Genomic DNA, 18,391 nt, shown 5'->3' on the forward strand with positions numbered 1-18,391 from the left:
AAAGCTTTTCCATTGTCAGGTATCCCAGTTCTAGCCTGAAATAAGCTAAACTGGCAACATTGCCGGTGAAAGCTTTCGTTGGCTAAGTCAAGTTCCACCGCGAGTTTCCAAGTTTTCAAGATTGCGGATTAGCCCACGGTTGGTGTCAGTTTGTTTCAAATTCCCATCAGCGGGAGTTGGAGCGCTGTGTAAATTAATTGCTCGCTAAATAGTTGAACAAACCAAAGTCAATAAATAATATACAGAAGCGAGGGAGAGACAAGTGACGCCTGTAACCGCTCGAAGACGTTGAAGTTTCGTTTGATTTTGAGCTGAGTGTTTACTGAATGCAATTAATTCTCTGCAACAGCTTAGCAGCCTCTCGTTAACTTCACGATAACGAAATTAAGCAAACTTGTCGCGCAGTAAAATAAATATTGTCGGTCCATCACAAAAACCGACTAGAAACGGCCAACATGCAGACAGTCATTAAGTAAGTATTCTACCTGCTCCGAATGTTTCGATTCGCGCTATTCCTGAACACCCATCCCATCCCCGAATCCCCAAGTGGTCTTGCTCGGACAGTTTCTCTAGCCTATCCACTTGGACAGATATCTGCGGTGCTCATGGGTACGCACTGGGAAAAGAAAGTTGCGCATGATTATTGAAAACACGTTTCGATGGGACCCTGGCTTATCACTCGAGCTGGGCCCACCGATTCCGGCACACAGTAAGAAATCTCGAGATTTATCAGATCTATTTCATAAATAAAACAAACATATTTCATAAATAAACAATTTAAGTAAATTTGTGAACTTCTATACACAACTTTTCAAGAAAGCACTTCAAAATTGTAAGGAGTTTTGGAGTTAGCTTCAATGATCTAAGAGCTTTAGTCTCACAAGATAATATCATGTCAGCATTTTGTCAGGTGTGTATTCAAACGAATATATAAATAGGTGTAGAACCCACTTAATAGATACCCAAATTTAATAGTATAATTAGAAAATGCACATGATATGAGAAGAGATCTTTTTCGAGTTATCCTATTTTTCTACGTGCAGCAGCAATGACAGACGAAAATAAAACCATAACCAAAAGCCAGCTGCCGGCAAAAACCTCGGATGGCTTTGCATGACATCTCTGGGTGCTTCGATGGAAATTCGAAAACGGGTTTCCAGTTGGCCGGGGTTCACTTGGGAGTGGGATCGGTGTTAATCGAGTTCAGTCAACTAAGTCGGAGGCTGTGCAGCCGAAAGCCTCAGCGATGAATTGGTGGCGAGCGCGCTTTAATTACCAGTATCCAAACCCAATGGTTTTTGCTCCATTCATTTAATGATCGATTTGTGCGTGTGACTACAGCTGCACAGTGCAACAGCAAACAAAATGAAATTGTAATTGCATGGCCGGTGCAATTTAGAGGAAGCTATCTACATTCTTCCTATTTTATTATCGCGGTGGCGCAGCCAGTCATTAGCTCTTTGTTTGCGCCTGGACGCGTGTCCGGAACATATATAATACACAGTTCCCACTACCTGCCCAGTGTCCGCCAACCCAGTCATTGTTCTTGGGAGTAGGAAACTCTGAAAGTGCTGTAACCACTCGTTATGAGTCACTCCCCCAAACAGTCTAACTATTGTCTTGCTAATGGCAGCGGGCTTGTTCAATGGGCAAGTTTAAGAAGCAAACAGAAAAGCATTTGCCGAAGATAAGAAATTCCGACAAATCTTCCGATTTACTCAACCCCGTCCGGCATTGTTTACAAATTAATTAAAATTTTTGCTCTCAGCCAAGCCGCGCGGGGTAATCGAAAGCCAATTCAATGTATCAGCTGTGAACATATTTCGCAGATCACGTTTTCCACTTATGTTTTGAGTGTAAACAAAGCGCTGTATTTTGTGCATCTTTCTCTTTTATTACTTTTATTAGGTTTAAGGTGTCGGCAAGTATTCGTGAATATTGTTTATGCGAATTTTTCTAGGTCAGCATTACGTAAGTTAAAGAGGCAGCCCTCCTTTTCAGTCTCGATGGCCGGGCCTGGCCATCAAAAAAGGTCGTATACGCCATAGAGTCTCAGGCATCGGGCCTCGATTTCGGTGCAAAGCCACAATAAATCGTACTGCGGGCCCCCGAAAATGACAGAAAAGCAAAGTCGCACCTTTGATGGAACTGTCTTACCGGTTTTACTATTTGCCTAATACAGAATGCCTTTATTTTTGAAAACGTTTTTTTTTATCTCTGGTATTCGGGGCAGACAAGAGCTGAGCTGAGAAATCAGCCAAGAACCAAGCGCCTTCGGAGTATGACTAGTTGATTCTTTTGTGGCTTTTTGCTGGGCAGCTATTTGCTCAAATTGCATAATTAAATGCACGCAGACCTTAGTGCAACTCCAATTATGGTCAGCACAGTTTTTCTTGGCCATGCGGCTGCGTTTTCTTGGCTTTTCGTTTTCGTTGGCGTTTTCTTTTTTCCATGCACCGCTGAAGGTAACTACTTTTGCGGTTCGGAGATACTGCCGCCCCTGCGGCATTAACTGACCTTTCCCCCCCTTTTATTATTGCCCAGAAAATCGTTGGTTATGCAAACCATAAAGCTAAGAGCATATCAGCAAACTGCATTTTTCTTGGAACGATATCGCCAACGTCTTGGGTTTCAAGCCATTCGAGTGAATTCTAATCACGACTGACACGGCCACTTTCTCTGCGACTTGATTTTCGATTCGCCGCCCGAATTGAATCTCTTGGAGAAAGCTGAAACGATCTCACAGGTTTATTCTAATTTAAGAGGCTTTATCTCTGGCAACCGTATTTCTCGTGGCTATGTATGAACATATGTTTATATGCTGATGTTAAGGCGTAGTGGCTATGTTTAACATGATAAGTAGACATGATTTCCAAACTCTTATTTGTTATATATTAGTAAAAGGTCTCCTGATCAGGAGTTTCCTTGCATCCTACAGTTTGTTTCTCTCTTACAAGATATTGCTTGCGATAAAAACTTCGAAGACAGAATTTCCTCCATCATTATAAAAATATATATGTTTGAAAGTACTTTTTGGTCATAATTTTGCATTCCATTTGTTCTTTGTGTTGGTTTCTATTCGGCATTTTGATTTTGGAGACGTAAGCAGGAAAAGTGGTTTAGCTAACACGTTTTGGCCATCAATTTATCATGATAAGTGTCCTTCCGCAACCCAATCCCTTGACTCATCCACCTGCGAGGCCACAGCAATTGGCCGTTGTTTGTGTACATTAAGATCGGCAACTCATCGCTCGAGTGGGAGCGACTGGCACCGACCTGTCACCGGAGTAATTCTCCTGGCTTCCTTATGAAGCGCACGTGAGTCGTTCGAAACCAGGCCAACGACGGCCTTAATTCAAGGTAGAATTCTTTGCGTTTTCGTAAGATTTTGGAGCGTGTAGCTCACGTAATGGCCGGACTCTTATTTGGCTTTCTTCCCTTTCTCGTTCTCGTTCTTCTGGCTGCGATTGTTGTAAGCGCTTTATTACTCATTTGGCACATAATAAAATTTAAAATAATTTGCAAATTTGTCACAGGGATGATTGATGGTAGCGACTTTGGGACTCTTAAGTATTTCAAATTCTTGAGGAAATTGAGCGGGTAATTGTTTGTGGGCTTTGGGGGGTTAATGAAACCTGGGAACGTGCCATAAGCGAGATAATAAAGCTGAGAATTCTCCAGGTAAATAATCCAGTTAAGGCGCTTTGTCTTCTGGTATTTATTTTTGTTTAATTAAATGCCATAAATGTACTTCATGTTTGATATTGATTATTTTATAAATGTGAGGTCAGACAGCGAGTTGAAAATTTCGCTGACAGTTGTATCGCGATTGGCATATTAAATATAATTGAACTTGGGCCTATAGAGTTGACTATAAAATGTGAAAATTTCCCTTGATATTTCGCATGCGGGGCCCCATGTGCATTTGCATTTTGCATTGGCAACATCTGGCAACCTTGGCCAGCAGCACTTGGCAGCCATGCCACATAACGGTTATTTTGCGGCCTTGCCAATGGACACACGCAATTGAATCACCTGAATCGCCTGCCCACCCCCGACGCCTCCTCGCCCACCGAACATCCTGCGATTTGTTTGCATTAGCCGTGGCGCCTCCAGTTTTTCCGCTTTTCCGCATCTCCGTCCTGTTCCGCCTCCGCCTCCCTGCCCGCCCGCAGCTCCCCACTAAGGGTAGAAAATTAAGTGGCACAGTGGCAAATTGCATTGTCGCAGGCCGCGCTCCTTCCTGGCGCAAATTGCGCTCTTCCTGCCAATAAGTGGATTTCAAAGGTTTGTCGTCGCAGCCTGCAACCTGCAACCTGCATCTGTTGCTCCACGTCTCCCAAGCACTGGCGACCTGGCCAAGATCCATCCATCTGTCTGTCTGTGCGCCACAGCAAATCCACTTAGGCCACTCCAAGTTCAAGTCCACGGCGTAATGTGTTTATTGAAATTTATTGGCGCTTTGCCACCGCAGTATTGCCAATTAAAAGCTCTTTTGCCCCGGCAGAAATGTCCTTTTTCTTAGACATTCAAGTGCAAATTGGATTTGCTTCAGAGTTATTTTTACCATATCAACTAACGATTTTATATTCTCATTTTTTATTTTTATTTGTTGCAAGGATTATAGGTTTTGAATCCTTACTTTAATATTGTTTGGTATAATAATCATTGAAACGTTTTTATTCCAGATTTTAGTATTGTAATTCAATCGTTAAGTAGGCAATCGTTAAAATTATTTGACTTACTTTGATAGTAATGCAATTTTATTTTAATTTATCTTTGAGAAATCACTTATGTATAAAGTAACTCCATGCATTTTAAATGCTTACCATTTAATCATGTGCACTCATTAATATTAAAATCTTTATTATATACATACATATATTTCAAAATCCGTATGAAACCGTATATAATAATTTAAGTGCCGACTATAATGTAAATTATAAATGTATGTTGAAAACTTTCTTTAAATTTACCAATGCATAACGTTTTTACAAATGTACATCCACAGTTCTTAATTTTTATCTACGATCGTTTGTATTGCAGCTATATCTTATAGTCATCCGATTTTCATTTAATTAATTTATGAAATATTACAAAGAAATCAAGATGCAACTTGCTACGAAAACATATATATGTATATCTTTTAAAAATTACATTTTTTGTTTGGAGTTGAAGCTGTGTTAGTATGCAATGGCAAATAAATTTAGGATGCTGCAATGCCCTTAATGAGCTTCGGACTTTATTCCGCTCTCAAGAATTATCTAAATAAAAGTAGAACATAAACTTAAAAACTTTATTCAGAGTCTCTGATCTTAGAATTATGTACTCGAAGTGAAAACTTTAATGTTGCATTGGATGTGAGTTGTTCCCTATTGCGGCTAATAATCATTTGCGATCCTTGACATGATACTGAGCGCACAGCCAATGGCACACTGTACAGTGGAGCTTTGGGGTTAAGAGATGTCGCAGATGGGAACAGCCGGAGATTTTCGCGGGGCAATTAAAAACGCTCAGTGGCAATTCGGGCAAAGTGTGAGCGACTGGATCTTAGTCGCATCTCTCGCTCAACGAAATTAAAATGTATTAGGTAATTGTGTCTGTGGCACAAATTAACACTTGAAAGGCAATTTGTCGCAGCACTTTGTTTGGGCATTACGAACAAAAATAGAAAACTGATCGCAGTTCTGAGGCATTAACTGGGAACTGGAGGCAGTTGCACGTGTAAACAGAAAGAATTTAGAGATTTATTGAATTTGTTTCGAGCTTAACTTGTAAATAATAATAATATCCAGTCAAAAGCTCGTACTTACGTGCTCGTTAATTATCGACCTGCAGATTACCGGACCGATAAATGCAAATTTGTTCCCTAACATTGGCTAACTGTGTCACGCTCGTTATTACAGTAGTCACTGATTGGGAGAAACCTTTAGAACGCGATCATAAAACTAATGAGACGAGGCTTAAGCACACGTACAAGTAACTTTTAGATGCTTAAGAAAGATATTCATTATCAGATACCAGATTTTATCTAATCCAGTCCATTTTATCGAGTCTCTTATCTGAACTCAAGTGACATAAGCACGTTTGAATTTACAGTAAAGTCAGTCAAGGTAAATGGTCATCGATTAGCCAATTGGGCAGGCGGAAATGTGACTCCCTTTTAGCTGGGCGTTTGTATTTTCCGGGGCAGAGTCGGCCATAATTCAAATGTGGCGGCTGTCAATCAGGGCTCGCCTATTAATAAAGACAACGGCAAGCGACACCAAAAACTATCAAAAACATATTAAAAAGCTAGACAATAAATACACGGCACGTAAAAAAGTTGCCAAACGTCACTCGCACACACATGTGTGTGCGATTTCACGTGTGCATATTACGACAGTGTGTTTCTTTTTTTTTGTTTTTGTCTCTCAGTTGGGGTGACGTACACGCTGCCACGTCAATGGCAGAGGCACGCCGCCTGCACTTGACACATTTATTGGGCAACACTGTCCCAAGGCAGACAAAAGCTGGGCTTCCCATTGACATGGGCCCCATTTTTGGCACCCTTTCATCCAACCCCATCTCCCCCTCCCCCACTCACACACACATACACACACACACTCACCTAAAGTTTTTAGCACTTGAGCCAGGTGCCTTCGACACCAGAGGGCCTCCATGGGAATCCCTTGCAAGGTGCGCCCCTGAATGAGCACACGATGATCTCGCCATAGTCGAGACGGGCTCTTGCGAGAACTCCGGGACTCGGAGATCGTGATCTTCCCCAGCGATAAAGCGGATAAAGGAAATGCACGATCCACAGACTAGACTCACTTAATTAGGGACGGGGTTGGGGATGGGACTGGGGATGGGTTAAGTTGAGCAAGCGATGATCAGTAGTCATATTTCATATTTGGCAGAGCGGAGATTGCGAATGGTGATTATACAATGCACTGGAATCACTCACAAGCCAACCAATTAGTAAACAAGCTAAATAGCTTTATAGGGTATTCGGACTTCGTCGTGCTTCTTTCTGCTTCTTAATTGTTTATTTTGCTTAAATTGTTGGGAAAAAATAATGTATCTAACAGGGAGGATAAATGTATAAAAAAGCATACTCAAAGGTCTGTTGTATTTTTAATCGATCTATTATTATTTCTTACGAATCAGGGTGATATTTAAGATCATTGCTCAAGTGTACCGTAAACTTGTTATCATATCAGTTTTATTTCCGTTAAATTAGGTAATATTAGTTAATTTTTCTTCAACAATTTAGATCAATAGCAGTTCTTGATATTCTGCTTTTATTCTTCTTACTTTAAGCCAATTTAGCCTATTATTGTTAATCTCATTTGTTTAAGATATGGTATACTTATTTTTAGAATTACTTGCTCTTGTTATTGGAGTAAATAAAACCGAAACTCGGTTAAAGATTTATTATAGGGTTGACAGTTTCCATTTTTCAATTATGAACAATTGATATGTAAATTAGGACCAAACATCAATTTTTATTATTCATTATTATTATGTATTTATTAACCACGAAATCGTATCAATGAAAGAAAATTGTCTTTAAAAGCAACAGAAAAGGTCGTTATTGATGCTAGAAATTCAGTTTTTTAAATTTCTTCTTTCTAAGTGTTAAATAGAATAATATAATAAATCTTAAAAGGATACATTTATGCTGTTGCTCCGGATACTGATAAGTCAGATCTTGCTCTGTGCTTTCGGCGTAAAGTAGCGGCTTGTGTTATCTTTATATTATACCATCAAGACCTCAACAATAATCCTTTTCTTTCACAAACTATATCTCATCGTTTTTTTGGTAGCACTTCCTTCTTTTTATGTACAATTTCCATGATAGGAAATCCAGAGCACTTTACTGCGATTCGCTCTGCAATGTCGTTCAACTCTGTAAGCCCGGTATCATTATGTGTAATTAGTGGCAAAATAATTTACAAAACTGGTTTGCCGCTTGACATTACTTTATCTTACAAAATTTCGAAATACTGGCGAGTTTTTTGCGGTGCTCGAATTTATTAAGCGGCCAGTTCTCGATATAATGCACTTCAGTCCAAAAATAATAAGAACTTGGCATTAATTAGAAACACCATCACCATCAGCTTTTTGTATAAATCAAATAAGTGAATAAATGCGGCATATCCGCTGTGCATAGTATATGTAAGCAAATATGGAGGTTTTCAAGAGCCCACGGCGCACATCCACATTAATCACTAACTGATTAGTCATCCTAGTTTTTTGGTGCTGCGATTCTGGCCGAGTGTCATTAGCGGTAGGGAAAAGTTCAGCCACATTAAACCGGATAATTGATCTATCCCCGATCCATCGCATCTGGCACGAGTTTTGGAAATGTATGTACCTACATATGACGGCTTTTGGTGGGGCGGGGCTCTATCCGATGGGGAATTGGGCGATCCGGGATTCTGCTCAGTGGACCTGACCTTTCCGCCAATCGGCCGTAAACGGTCGGATTCACTGGCCGTGACTTAATCGCCCATTAAAAGCATCTTCGCTGCGCTCCGGAGTCATAACTTTTTGCGTTATTATTTTACAATTTTCCACAATAATTGAAGCGTGCAAAAATTCATCACTTTTTCGGAATCTATTTTCGTGCAGCTACTGATGTAGATGTTTTCATTTTTATTTCGCCGTGTTATACTTACACTTCGGCCACGGAAATGGCCGGGCATTAAAAAGCCTTGTGCCTTGGTGTGGGTTCGCACACACACACACACACACACACACACACACACACACACACGGAAAAAACATCAAACAAAAATACTGAAATGTCGTAACGAGTTCGGCGGCCAACATGACTTTTCAAACTCTGTGTGTACGAAATTTAACCAGTTGAACAACAGAGTAACAACAATAATTATGGCAATAAATTGCCAAATCCAGCGCCCCTGGTGGTGCGAGGGGGCCCAGAGAGGGTCAGCGGGGCCGATATATTGACAAATCGGAAGTGAGCCACCAATTACATACAGCTGGTAGCAAAAAACTGTAAATCAGTTTTTATTTCGAGTTAATCTGATTGTGCAAATATTTAGTTGGCGAATATTATATTATATGTTATATTATTATAGAATACATATTTGAAATACTTTAGCTTTGTTATCATTAACAATAAACACCGCTGTCAGTTTATGAGCGTCGCTGTTTATATTTTATTTTTATGTTTATATGTCTATTGCAGTTAATTTAAATTTTTACAATCAGTTAGCAGGGGATATTAAGATAACTTTTCTTTAGTCTCCTTTACTTACCTACGAAAACTCTACAAATATTACTAGCACCTAGAAAATGTAATAAAATGAGAGCAGATTTAATTACAAAACTAATTTAATAATAATTCCATTCCCGACTGACTTCGACTTACTTCCTCACCCTTCAGGAACCCCAACTGGTGGCGTCGCCGCACCAAGTTGGAGAGAAGTCTGCTGGTGGTCAGCTCCATTCTGTTTGTGGCCACAGCCGCTGCACTTGGACTGTGGATCAACGATGTCCTGAGGGCGACCAGCTCCTCGCAGAACCCGCAGGCCACTGCCCTGAAGAGTGAGAGCCCCACCATAAACAAGGTGTCCATGGGCAAACCTTCGAAGGGCAAGGCGGGTGCGGATGAGTGGTGCCTCACCCAGGAGTGCATCCACACCGCCTCTACGGTTCTGCGGAAGATGAAGCCTGAGGTGGAGCCTTGTGACAATTTCTACGAGTTTGCCTGTGGCACCTATCTCGAGGAGGAGAACATTCCCGACGACAAGGTCTCGATCAGCACCTTCTCCGTGATCTCCGACAAGCTGCAGGAGCAGCTCAAGGACATCATCACCGCTGAGCGACCGGAAACGGAACCCAAGCATTTCCGCCTGCCCAATCTGCTATACAAAGCGTGCATGAACAAAAGTAAGTGAATCTAAAATATAAAATTTAGGACATCCTTATTATTTATATTGCTGTGTATGTCAAGATTCATTTTAGTTTTTCATTAAAAGTTGACAGGTTTGTGTTCCCAAAGTTGTTGATAATAATATGAGTTAATAAGTATGAGAGTTGTTAGACAAATAGGTTTCCGCGCACGCTGAACTTCTGCAACGCATACAAAATTTGCAACATTTACTTTTATTTGGATGCTGTTCAAGTTTTTTCTAACAACATTTTGCCTTAATTTGTTAATTTAATTGAAGATTTTGTTAAATCAGAGAATAGACAAAGTAAATTATGTGCATGCTCATGTTTCTCTTAATTTGAAACACAATGCTTTGGGTACAGGCTATCTTGCAATCGAACACACTGTAGCTTTCCTTATTGCTAATATTAGGTCAATGTACTTCAGATATATAAAGTATTTTTAGAAATTAGGAAAAAATTACTAACATTGCGCTTTCCGTAGCTCTTATCGAGACCCTGGGCGCCGAGCCCATCAAGCGCGTGGCCGAGAAGCTGGGCGGATGGCCGCTGATCAAGGGAGAGAGCTGGAATGCCGACGATAGCTGGACCTGGCAGGAGCAGGTTAAGAAGTTCCGTGCCGCTGGCTTCAGCATGGACTACATAATCGATTTCTCGATCGGTGTGGATCTGCAGAACAGTACCAAACGCCTTATTGATGTGAGTACTTCGGAAAGGTGGCTGTTTACTACGTGAAATTTATAATTTAAAATTCTTTGGACTTTAGCTCGACCAATCGGCTCTGGCGCTAAGCCGGGAGTACTTGGTAAAGGGCTTTAATGAGACCCTGGTGACCGCCTATTACGACTACATGGTGGACGTGGCCGTGCTCTTCGGTGCCAACAAGGATAAGGCCAAGACGGAACTGCTGAGCTCGCTGGAGTTCGAGATAGCCTTGGCCAATGTGAGTACTTCGGTTGGATGTTTACCGTGTCCATTAGTACATTGTCTGTTTCCTTAGATCTCCTGGCCAAACGAGAAGCGACGCAACTCCTCGGAGCTGTACAACCTGAGGACTCCGGCCCAGCTTCAGGCCGCCTATCCGTACGTTCAGTGGGTGGACTACATGAACGCCCTGCTGCCCGAGGGACTGGACGTGGCCGAGGACGAGATGATCAACCTGTCGGTGCCCAGCTTCTTTGAGGATCTCGGCAAGCTGCTGGCCAAGACGCCGAAGCGCGTCATTGCCAACTACATGTTCTGGCGGATTCACGGCTTCTCCGTGGGATTCCTGAGCGAGGAGTTCCGCAAGCGGCAGCTGCAGTACGCCACAGCCCTCTCCGGACGCCAGGAGCAGGAGGCGAGGTGGAAGGAGTGCGTGGACATCGCCACCGGCAGGTTAGTGTGTTGTTTGGGATGCCACGGCTCCGTCCTTGGGTCAGGGTCTTCGGGGGTTGGCTGTATCTCGTTTCTCTGCCCGTTTTCTGTATCTTCTTTTGATTTCTTTGTGATTTGCAGCATGGATGAAGAATCCGAAGAAGATTTCGATAGGTACTTATTTAGAAAATGCATTCATAATATTCTTGGAAAAGCGCGATACTAACACAAACACGAAACCCACAAAACACACTCGCATCCCGCACAGACAAAGGATACACTAAACCACAACCACACACGCATGCTAAGAATAAAACCGAAGACCCATTAAGAGAGATCGACTGTGGAACCTCCAATTCCAGGGGACAGACACAGAGTATATGTGGAGATAAAAAGCTAACAAAGATAAATAGTAGTAAAACTTGATAGTTCCTTTGCTTTTATGCCTTTACGCTTTATTGTGTAAACATCAATAATTTTTGTTGCCTTAGGTCTATTAACCTGGTCCAGATAAAGTGATCTTGTCAAATCTGTAAAAACGATTAATGCTGCAATATTAAAAATATAAAGCAGATCAGCGTCCGTTCTTATTAAAGAGAAGATCCTTGATTTGACCGGATAGGTACATCGATTCACTAATGAAATGTGTACCTTTGTAGTTAGCATTCGTTTATTTTGTATATGAATCGCAAGCAATGGTCAATGTCTTCTGGTTAGATCTATGGTATAACTTTCGATCTCAATGGGCCTCGGTAATTAGTAGTCGATAAGTGAATGCACTTTAATTCACGCACGTTGGGCACAGCGACACTCGAGGTCCCTTTTTTCACTTGCACATCGAGCGTTCACAGCTTTCCGACAGGTCCGATCCGATGTGATTAGTTCCGATCGTATCTGATCTAAGTCTTCCCGCCGATCTTAATGTCCATATTCATTTTGTGTTCCACTTTCACGCAAACTCTTCAACCACCCATTTCAATAACTGCACTCCCTCGAACCAACAACCGACATCACATTGAATTGGTAACGCCACCATGCGCCATTTAATCCAACGGTTATCGAATCGCATCCCAGCCTTGGCATATCCGTGGGATCGCTATACGTCCGCAAGCACTTCCACAAGGACTCGAAGGCCAACGCCCTAGACATGGTCAACGACATCCGCAACGTATTCAACGACATCCTGGACGAGGTCATCTGGATGGACGCCAAGACAAAGAAGGAGGCCAAGGAGAAGCTGCACAGCATGGCCACTCACATCGGCTATCCGGACGAGATGCTCGACAACGAAAAGCTGGCCAACTACTACGCCAAGCTCGATATCGACCCCGACAAGTACTTCGAGTCCTTCCTGGGCATGAACATCTTCGGCACGGACTACTCCTTCAACAAGCTCCGTCTGCCAGTCAACAAGACGGATTGGGTGAGACACGCTCGTCCTGCGATCGTGAACGCCTTTTACTCCTCCCTCGAGAACAGTATACGTAAGTGTCATATCTTCTTTAAATTAGTCCAGGGGCATCCCAAAATGTATGGACACCTATGATTAGCATACACAATGGTATCCCTATAGCAATATGTACATCTTGTCAACAATCTCTTAGATATTTATTTATATAAAAAGGTGTCTCCGTTGATTGCTGATAAGTTTTTAATTAGGAACTTTCGTAGTTATTACACACAAAAGATTATTTAAAAATTAATATATTAATGAGACTACATTTATTTCTAACAAATTTATGAATAGAATTCCCAGCCGGCATCCTGCAGGGACACTTCTTCAACGCTCAGCGCCCCAAGTACATGAACTTTGGCGCTATTGGCTACGTCATTGGTCACGAGATCACCCACGGATTTGACGATCAAGGTCGCCAGTTTGACGTAAAGGGCAATTTGCGTGACTGGTGGCAGCCGGACACCCAGAAGGCTTACCTGGCCAAGGCAAAGTGCATCATCGAGCAATATGGAAATTACACCGAAAAGGCCACGGGTCTAAATGTAAGATGTTCTTCAATATTTTGTAAAGTGAAATCTAAAACAGAACTTCTTGCCACAGCTTAATGGAATCAACACGCAAGGCGAGAATATCGCTGATAACGGTGGCGTGAAGGAGTCGTACATCGCGTACAGACGATGGGCACAGAAGAATGGCCCGGAGAAGAAGCTTCCAGGCTTGGACTACACTCCGGAACAAATGTTCTGGGTAGCAGCCGGACAGACATGGTGTGCTAAGTACCGCAAAGGTAGGAATTTATTGGTTTTATGAAATTCCTTAACGTAAAATATGGTTTTCATACATGTAATTTAAGTAACAATATTCTTGTAGCATTTTCTGTCATTCGGTGAGGTAATCCTATTATTTTGGGCCTAACATCGTCAGATGCTATTGTTCTTTAATTTAATATTTATATATTTTATTTCAGTTAAAGCTTATCATCAATAAGGATGCATACACATTACTTATTATGAATTTTCTTCTTCTATTCCAGAATCTCTTAAGATGCGTATTACGACTGGCGTGCATTCCCCATCCGAGTTCCGCGTCCTTGGATCGCTCAGCAATATGAAGGACTTTGCCAAGGACTTCCAATGCCCAGATGGTTCCCCAATGAATCCGGTGCAGAAGTGCGAAGTTTGGTAGGACCTGACCTGGAGTTGATTTCGGGCAATTATGTCCGTAGAATGAGATAGGCAATAGAATGCAAGGAAAGCTAGCGATCAAGCCCGTTTTTAGAGGGGCTAGTCTCACGTAGAAATACAAATACAATATCGATCGCATTTATGCTAAGTATGCATTATGTAAAAATCGTATTTAATAAAAATTGTTTATATGTAATTAATCCAAATTTCTTTGATTTTACTTTTGTTATAAAACTTATGTATGTGTCGGAATCAAGGGAAGTTTGTCTTTGTGAAATTTAAAATTTTACTTTTGTTATACAATTTATGTATGTGTCGGAATCAAGGGAAGTTTGTATTTGTGAAATTTGAAATTCGTAGACGTCTTTTGAGATTTCTTTATGTATTATAATTTTAGTCACAAGTTTGCAACGCAGTGAAGGAGGCACCTCCGACCATTTAAAGTACATATATTTTTAATCAGTCGATCTAGCCATGTCCGTCTTTCCGTCTTTCCGTTTCTACGCAAACTAGTCTCTCAGTTTTGAAGCTATCTAAATGAAACTTTGTTGTAAGTCTTCTATATACTCTCACTCGTATATAAGTCGGAACGGGCCGGATCGGACGACTATATCATATAGCTGCTATAGGAATAATCTGGAAATTTTTACAAAAAAAATTAGAACATTTCAGTTTTCAACAGAATTTAATCAAATTTGAGATATAGCCATTTTATATTAGTCTTAAATTTTGTGTCAAATTTTATGAAAATCGGACGACTATATCATATAGCTGCATTATCGTTAGATGTATAGGAAAAATGCAAATCTGCGAACTGCGAATATAATATGTATATCTGAATGAAATGAAAGCAGGTATTACTTTATTGTTTTATTAACATAAATATATATAATTTATATTGTATTATATTATATTATATATATTGGATTCCTAATCATTAATGTTCTATCTGCAAGGGTATATAAACTTCGTGCCGAAGTTAGCCTTCTTTCTTGTTTATTATGATTTTTAAAATTTTTTTGAAAACTTGCTAAATTAACTATAAAATTTAAATAGAATAAAACTGCGTACAAATCAAAAACAGATTAAAAGTTTCTTGACCATTACATTATATACAAATTATCCTACAATTGCAGTCAGTTCAATGCAAGGACATTTGATACTTCCATACCATCGATGCAATTAAGTATAATATTTAGGGAAACCGAATTAAAATGTAATAGATAGCGAATTAAAAAAAAATTCAATACTTTTGAAACTAGTCGAGAAATGTGGCGTCTCGTACCCAAAAAATCGATTTACTTTTTTATCCTTGACGTCTTCTCCTATTGGATGGATATATATCTTCTATATATATAAAAATATACAGCTGTTCGTTAGTCTCGCTAAAACTCGAGAATGGCTGAACGGATTTATCTTATCTTGGTCTTGAATTATTCGTGGAGGTCTAGGGAAGGTTTAAAAGGTGAGAAAAATTCGATTAATTGCCGGGAAAATCCTCAAAACAGTATTTTTCTATTTCCCATACAAACGTTTTCTAAATAAAATGTACAGGCAGACAGCTGAATCAAAGCATTTCCTGTCAAACATTCAAAACATATTGAAAGAAGAAATTTAATAGATTCTGTATACCCTGATATCGAGAATTTGCACGAAAGAGACGTCCATTGGCTGTATTCTCGGGCTATAGTATCACCTAAGAATGATACTGTCAATGAAATAAATAATCTGATTGTTCAAAAAGTCCCCGGCCAAACAAAAACATACAAATCGATCGACACTGTAACGAATATTGAAGATGCAGTCCATTATCCACAGGAATTTTTAAATTCGTTGAACCCTTCTGGACTGCCACCCCATGAATTGACGTTAAAAATCGGAATCCCAATCATGCTTTTAAGAAATTTAAACCCTCCAAGCATGTGTAATGGGAGGAGGCTGCTTATTAAGGAGTTAAAGAACAATTTACTTGTAGCAACTATTATCACTGGCCCAGCAAGTGGTCAACTAGCTCATATACCGAGGATACCGATGATCCCAACTCATCTGTCAATCCCATTTAAACGGCTTCAATTTCCGGTAAAAACATCTTTCGCATTAATAATTAACAAGTCCCAAGGCCAAACCTTCGAATTAGTAGGGATCGATCTGCGAAATAAATGTTTTACTCATGGTCAACTGTATGTTGGTCTATCGCGAGTCGGAGCCCCTGAAAATCAATTTATTTTGCTGCCACAAAATAAAACAACATCAAATATTGTTTACAGAGAAGCTCTAACAAAATAAATGTATTTTCTTTTAGGGTTATGACCTCAATAATTGAAAAAATAAAATAATAATAAAGGATGAATTTGTGTCATATTATTATTATTATTATGAATGTGTTAAAATTGACAAATCTAAATGTAATGTTTAATGCCCGTGCGAAGCCGGGACGGGCCGTGAACAGAACCTTACAGGATCTAAGGAACTCCTCTGCAGTCATGGGCGGGATTACTTTTGTATTTGCGTACGACACTTTGATAGAAGCTGTGAACAGTGGATCTGGTGGAATTTATTTCCTTGATGCTCCCGGAGGAACCGGAAAAACGTTTTTAATTTCATTGCTTTTGGCGAGGATCAGATCGCGAAATGATGTTGCTCTAGCGTTGGCTTCATCTGGAATAGCTGCAACTCTGCTAGAAGGCGGGCGGACTGCACATTCTGCCTTGAAATTACCACTAAACATGCAAATCACAGAAACACCAATTTGCAACATCGCCAAAAATAGCGCAATGGCCAAGATCCTACAGGTATGCAAATTGATTGTTTGGGATGAATGCACAATGGCCCATAAGAGGTCACTGGAGGCACTGGACCGAACGTTAAAAGATCTTCGTGACAACCAAAATATTTTTGGTGGGGCCATGATTCTGTTGTCAGGTGATTTTCGTCAGACTCTTCCAGTTATTCCCCGATCAACTGTTGCTGTTGAACTAAATGCATGCCTAAAATCATCAAATTTGTGGCAGTACGTAAAGACACTCCACTTAACAACTAACATGCGAGTATTTTTGCAACAAGATGAAACTGCATATGTGTTTGCGAAGCAGTTGTTAGACATTGGAAATAATAAAGTTGCAGTGGACACCTCGACCGGATTCATCACATTACCTACAGATTTCTGTCACATCACAGACTCAAAAGTGGAACTTATTCAGCGAGTTTTCCCAGATATAGCGCAAAAGTTCAATAACCATAATTGGCTGGGTGAACGAGCAATATTAGCAGCGAAAAATAAAGATGTCGAGGATCTTAATGCGACCATTCGAGAATTTTCTTCCAGGACAGTTGGTTTCCTTCAAATCAGTCGACACCGTAATGAACCAGGATGACGTAGTCAACTATCCCACTGAGTTTTTAAATTCACTGGAATTGCCTGGATTACCACCTCACAATTTGCAGTTAAAAGTGGGATCAGTTGTCATCATGCTGCGTAACATTAATCAACCTCGACTATGCAATGGAACAAGACTGGCTGTGAAAAGACTGATGAATAACGTCATTGAGGCGACAATCATAAAAGGAAAATACAAAGGAGAGGATGTCTTGATCCCGCGGATACCGATGATTCCAACGGACTTACCATTCGATTTTAAACGGTTACAATTTCCAGTGCGTCTGGCCTTTGCGATGACCATAAGTAAATCGCAAGGACAGTCGTTAGAAGTTTGTGGAATCAACTTGGAGTTTCCCTGTTTCGCGCATGGACAATTATACGTCGCGTGTTCGCGCGTCGGAAAACCGTCTTCTTTGTTTATTTACGCACCACAAAACAAAACAAAAAATATAGTTTATGAGAAAGCTTTAAATTAATTAACAGACTGTATTTTAACAGTGTGTGTCTGTGAATATCAAATTGAAACCTTATAAATAGCCAGTATTTCAGGATGAGGCAGTACGAAGTCTGCCGGGTCAGCTAGTATATATATATATATATATATATATATATGTAGATAGATTAGTGGGATAGATAGATAGACAAATTCGTCATAAGCTTATCCTAATATTCGCAACGTTTCCCCATATGAAAATCATTTCAAAACACAAAAACTTCAGTGTTCAATAATTTGCCAAGCTGCTGCTGACACTCTTTAAAAATTTTAAAATTTTTTCAAAGCAGTCTAGGTTGCAAAATTTGTGCCGATTATAACTTATGTCGTAGGACATGGATTTGATTTTGCAACATTTAATGTACTTTCTCATCTATAATAGATTTTTGCATTACTAAATCTCCAAATCAAGTTTCAATTCCAACCACTTTCCAATAATTTTAAAATATTCAATAAATTTGTACAAAGTTTAAAATACCAACTAATTATAAATAAAACAAAGGGCATGGTGCAAAAGAAAACAAATTAGTGACCAATCCGCTCAACACTATCATTCATGCCGGGATCTATAATTTAAAATATGTAAAGGAGCTGCAAGTGAGAGCGAGAGGCAA

At 40.2% G+C, this 18,391-nt stretch overlaps 1 protein-coding gene across 2 annotated transcripts; it reads left to right on the top strand.

Moving 5' to 3' along the window:
* The first annotated feature begins 50 nt into the window (after window positions 1-50).
* On the top strand, window positions 51-14,111 carry Nep2 (M13 family metallopeptidase neprilysin 2). 2 transcript variants are annotated; one of them, XM_020957380.2, is made up of 10 exons: window positions 51-472; window positions 9,401-9,906; window positions 10,394-10,608; window positions 10,676-10,852; window positions 10,910-11,286; window positions 11,407-11,439; window positions 12,340-12,749; window positions 13,013-13,263; window positions 13,322-13,508; window positions 13,755-14,111. In XM_020957380.2, the coding sequence occupies exons 1-10, from the start codon at window positions 456-458 to the stop codon at window positions 13,904-13,906; spliced, it is 2,325 nt and encodes a 774-aa protein (XP_020813039.1). In that variant the 5' UTR covers window positions 51-455; the 3' UTR covers window positions 13,907-14,111. The 2 variants fall into 2 exon arrangements, with proteins under 2 accessions (XP_020813039.1, XP_020813040.1); XM_020957381.2 differs by lacking the exon at window positions 11,407-11,439.
* Window positions 14,112-18,391: the final 4,280 nt, after the last annotated feature.

This window comes from Drosophila serrata, unplaced genomic scaffold (assembly GCF_035046125.1).
Source record: "Drosophila serrata isolate PLE 108 unplaced genomic scaffold, ASM3504612v1 contig_228, whole genome shotgun sequence".
Classification (NCBI taxonomy): Eukaryota; Metazoa; Arthropoda; class Insecta; order Diptera; family Drosophilidae; genus Drosophila; species Drosophila serrata.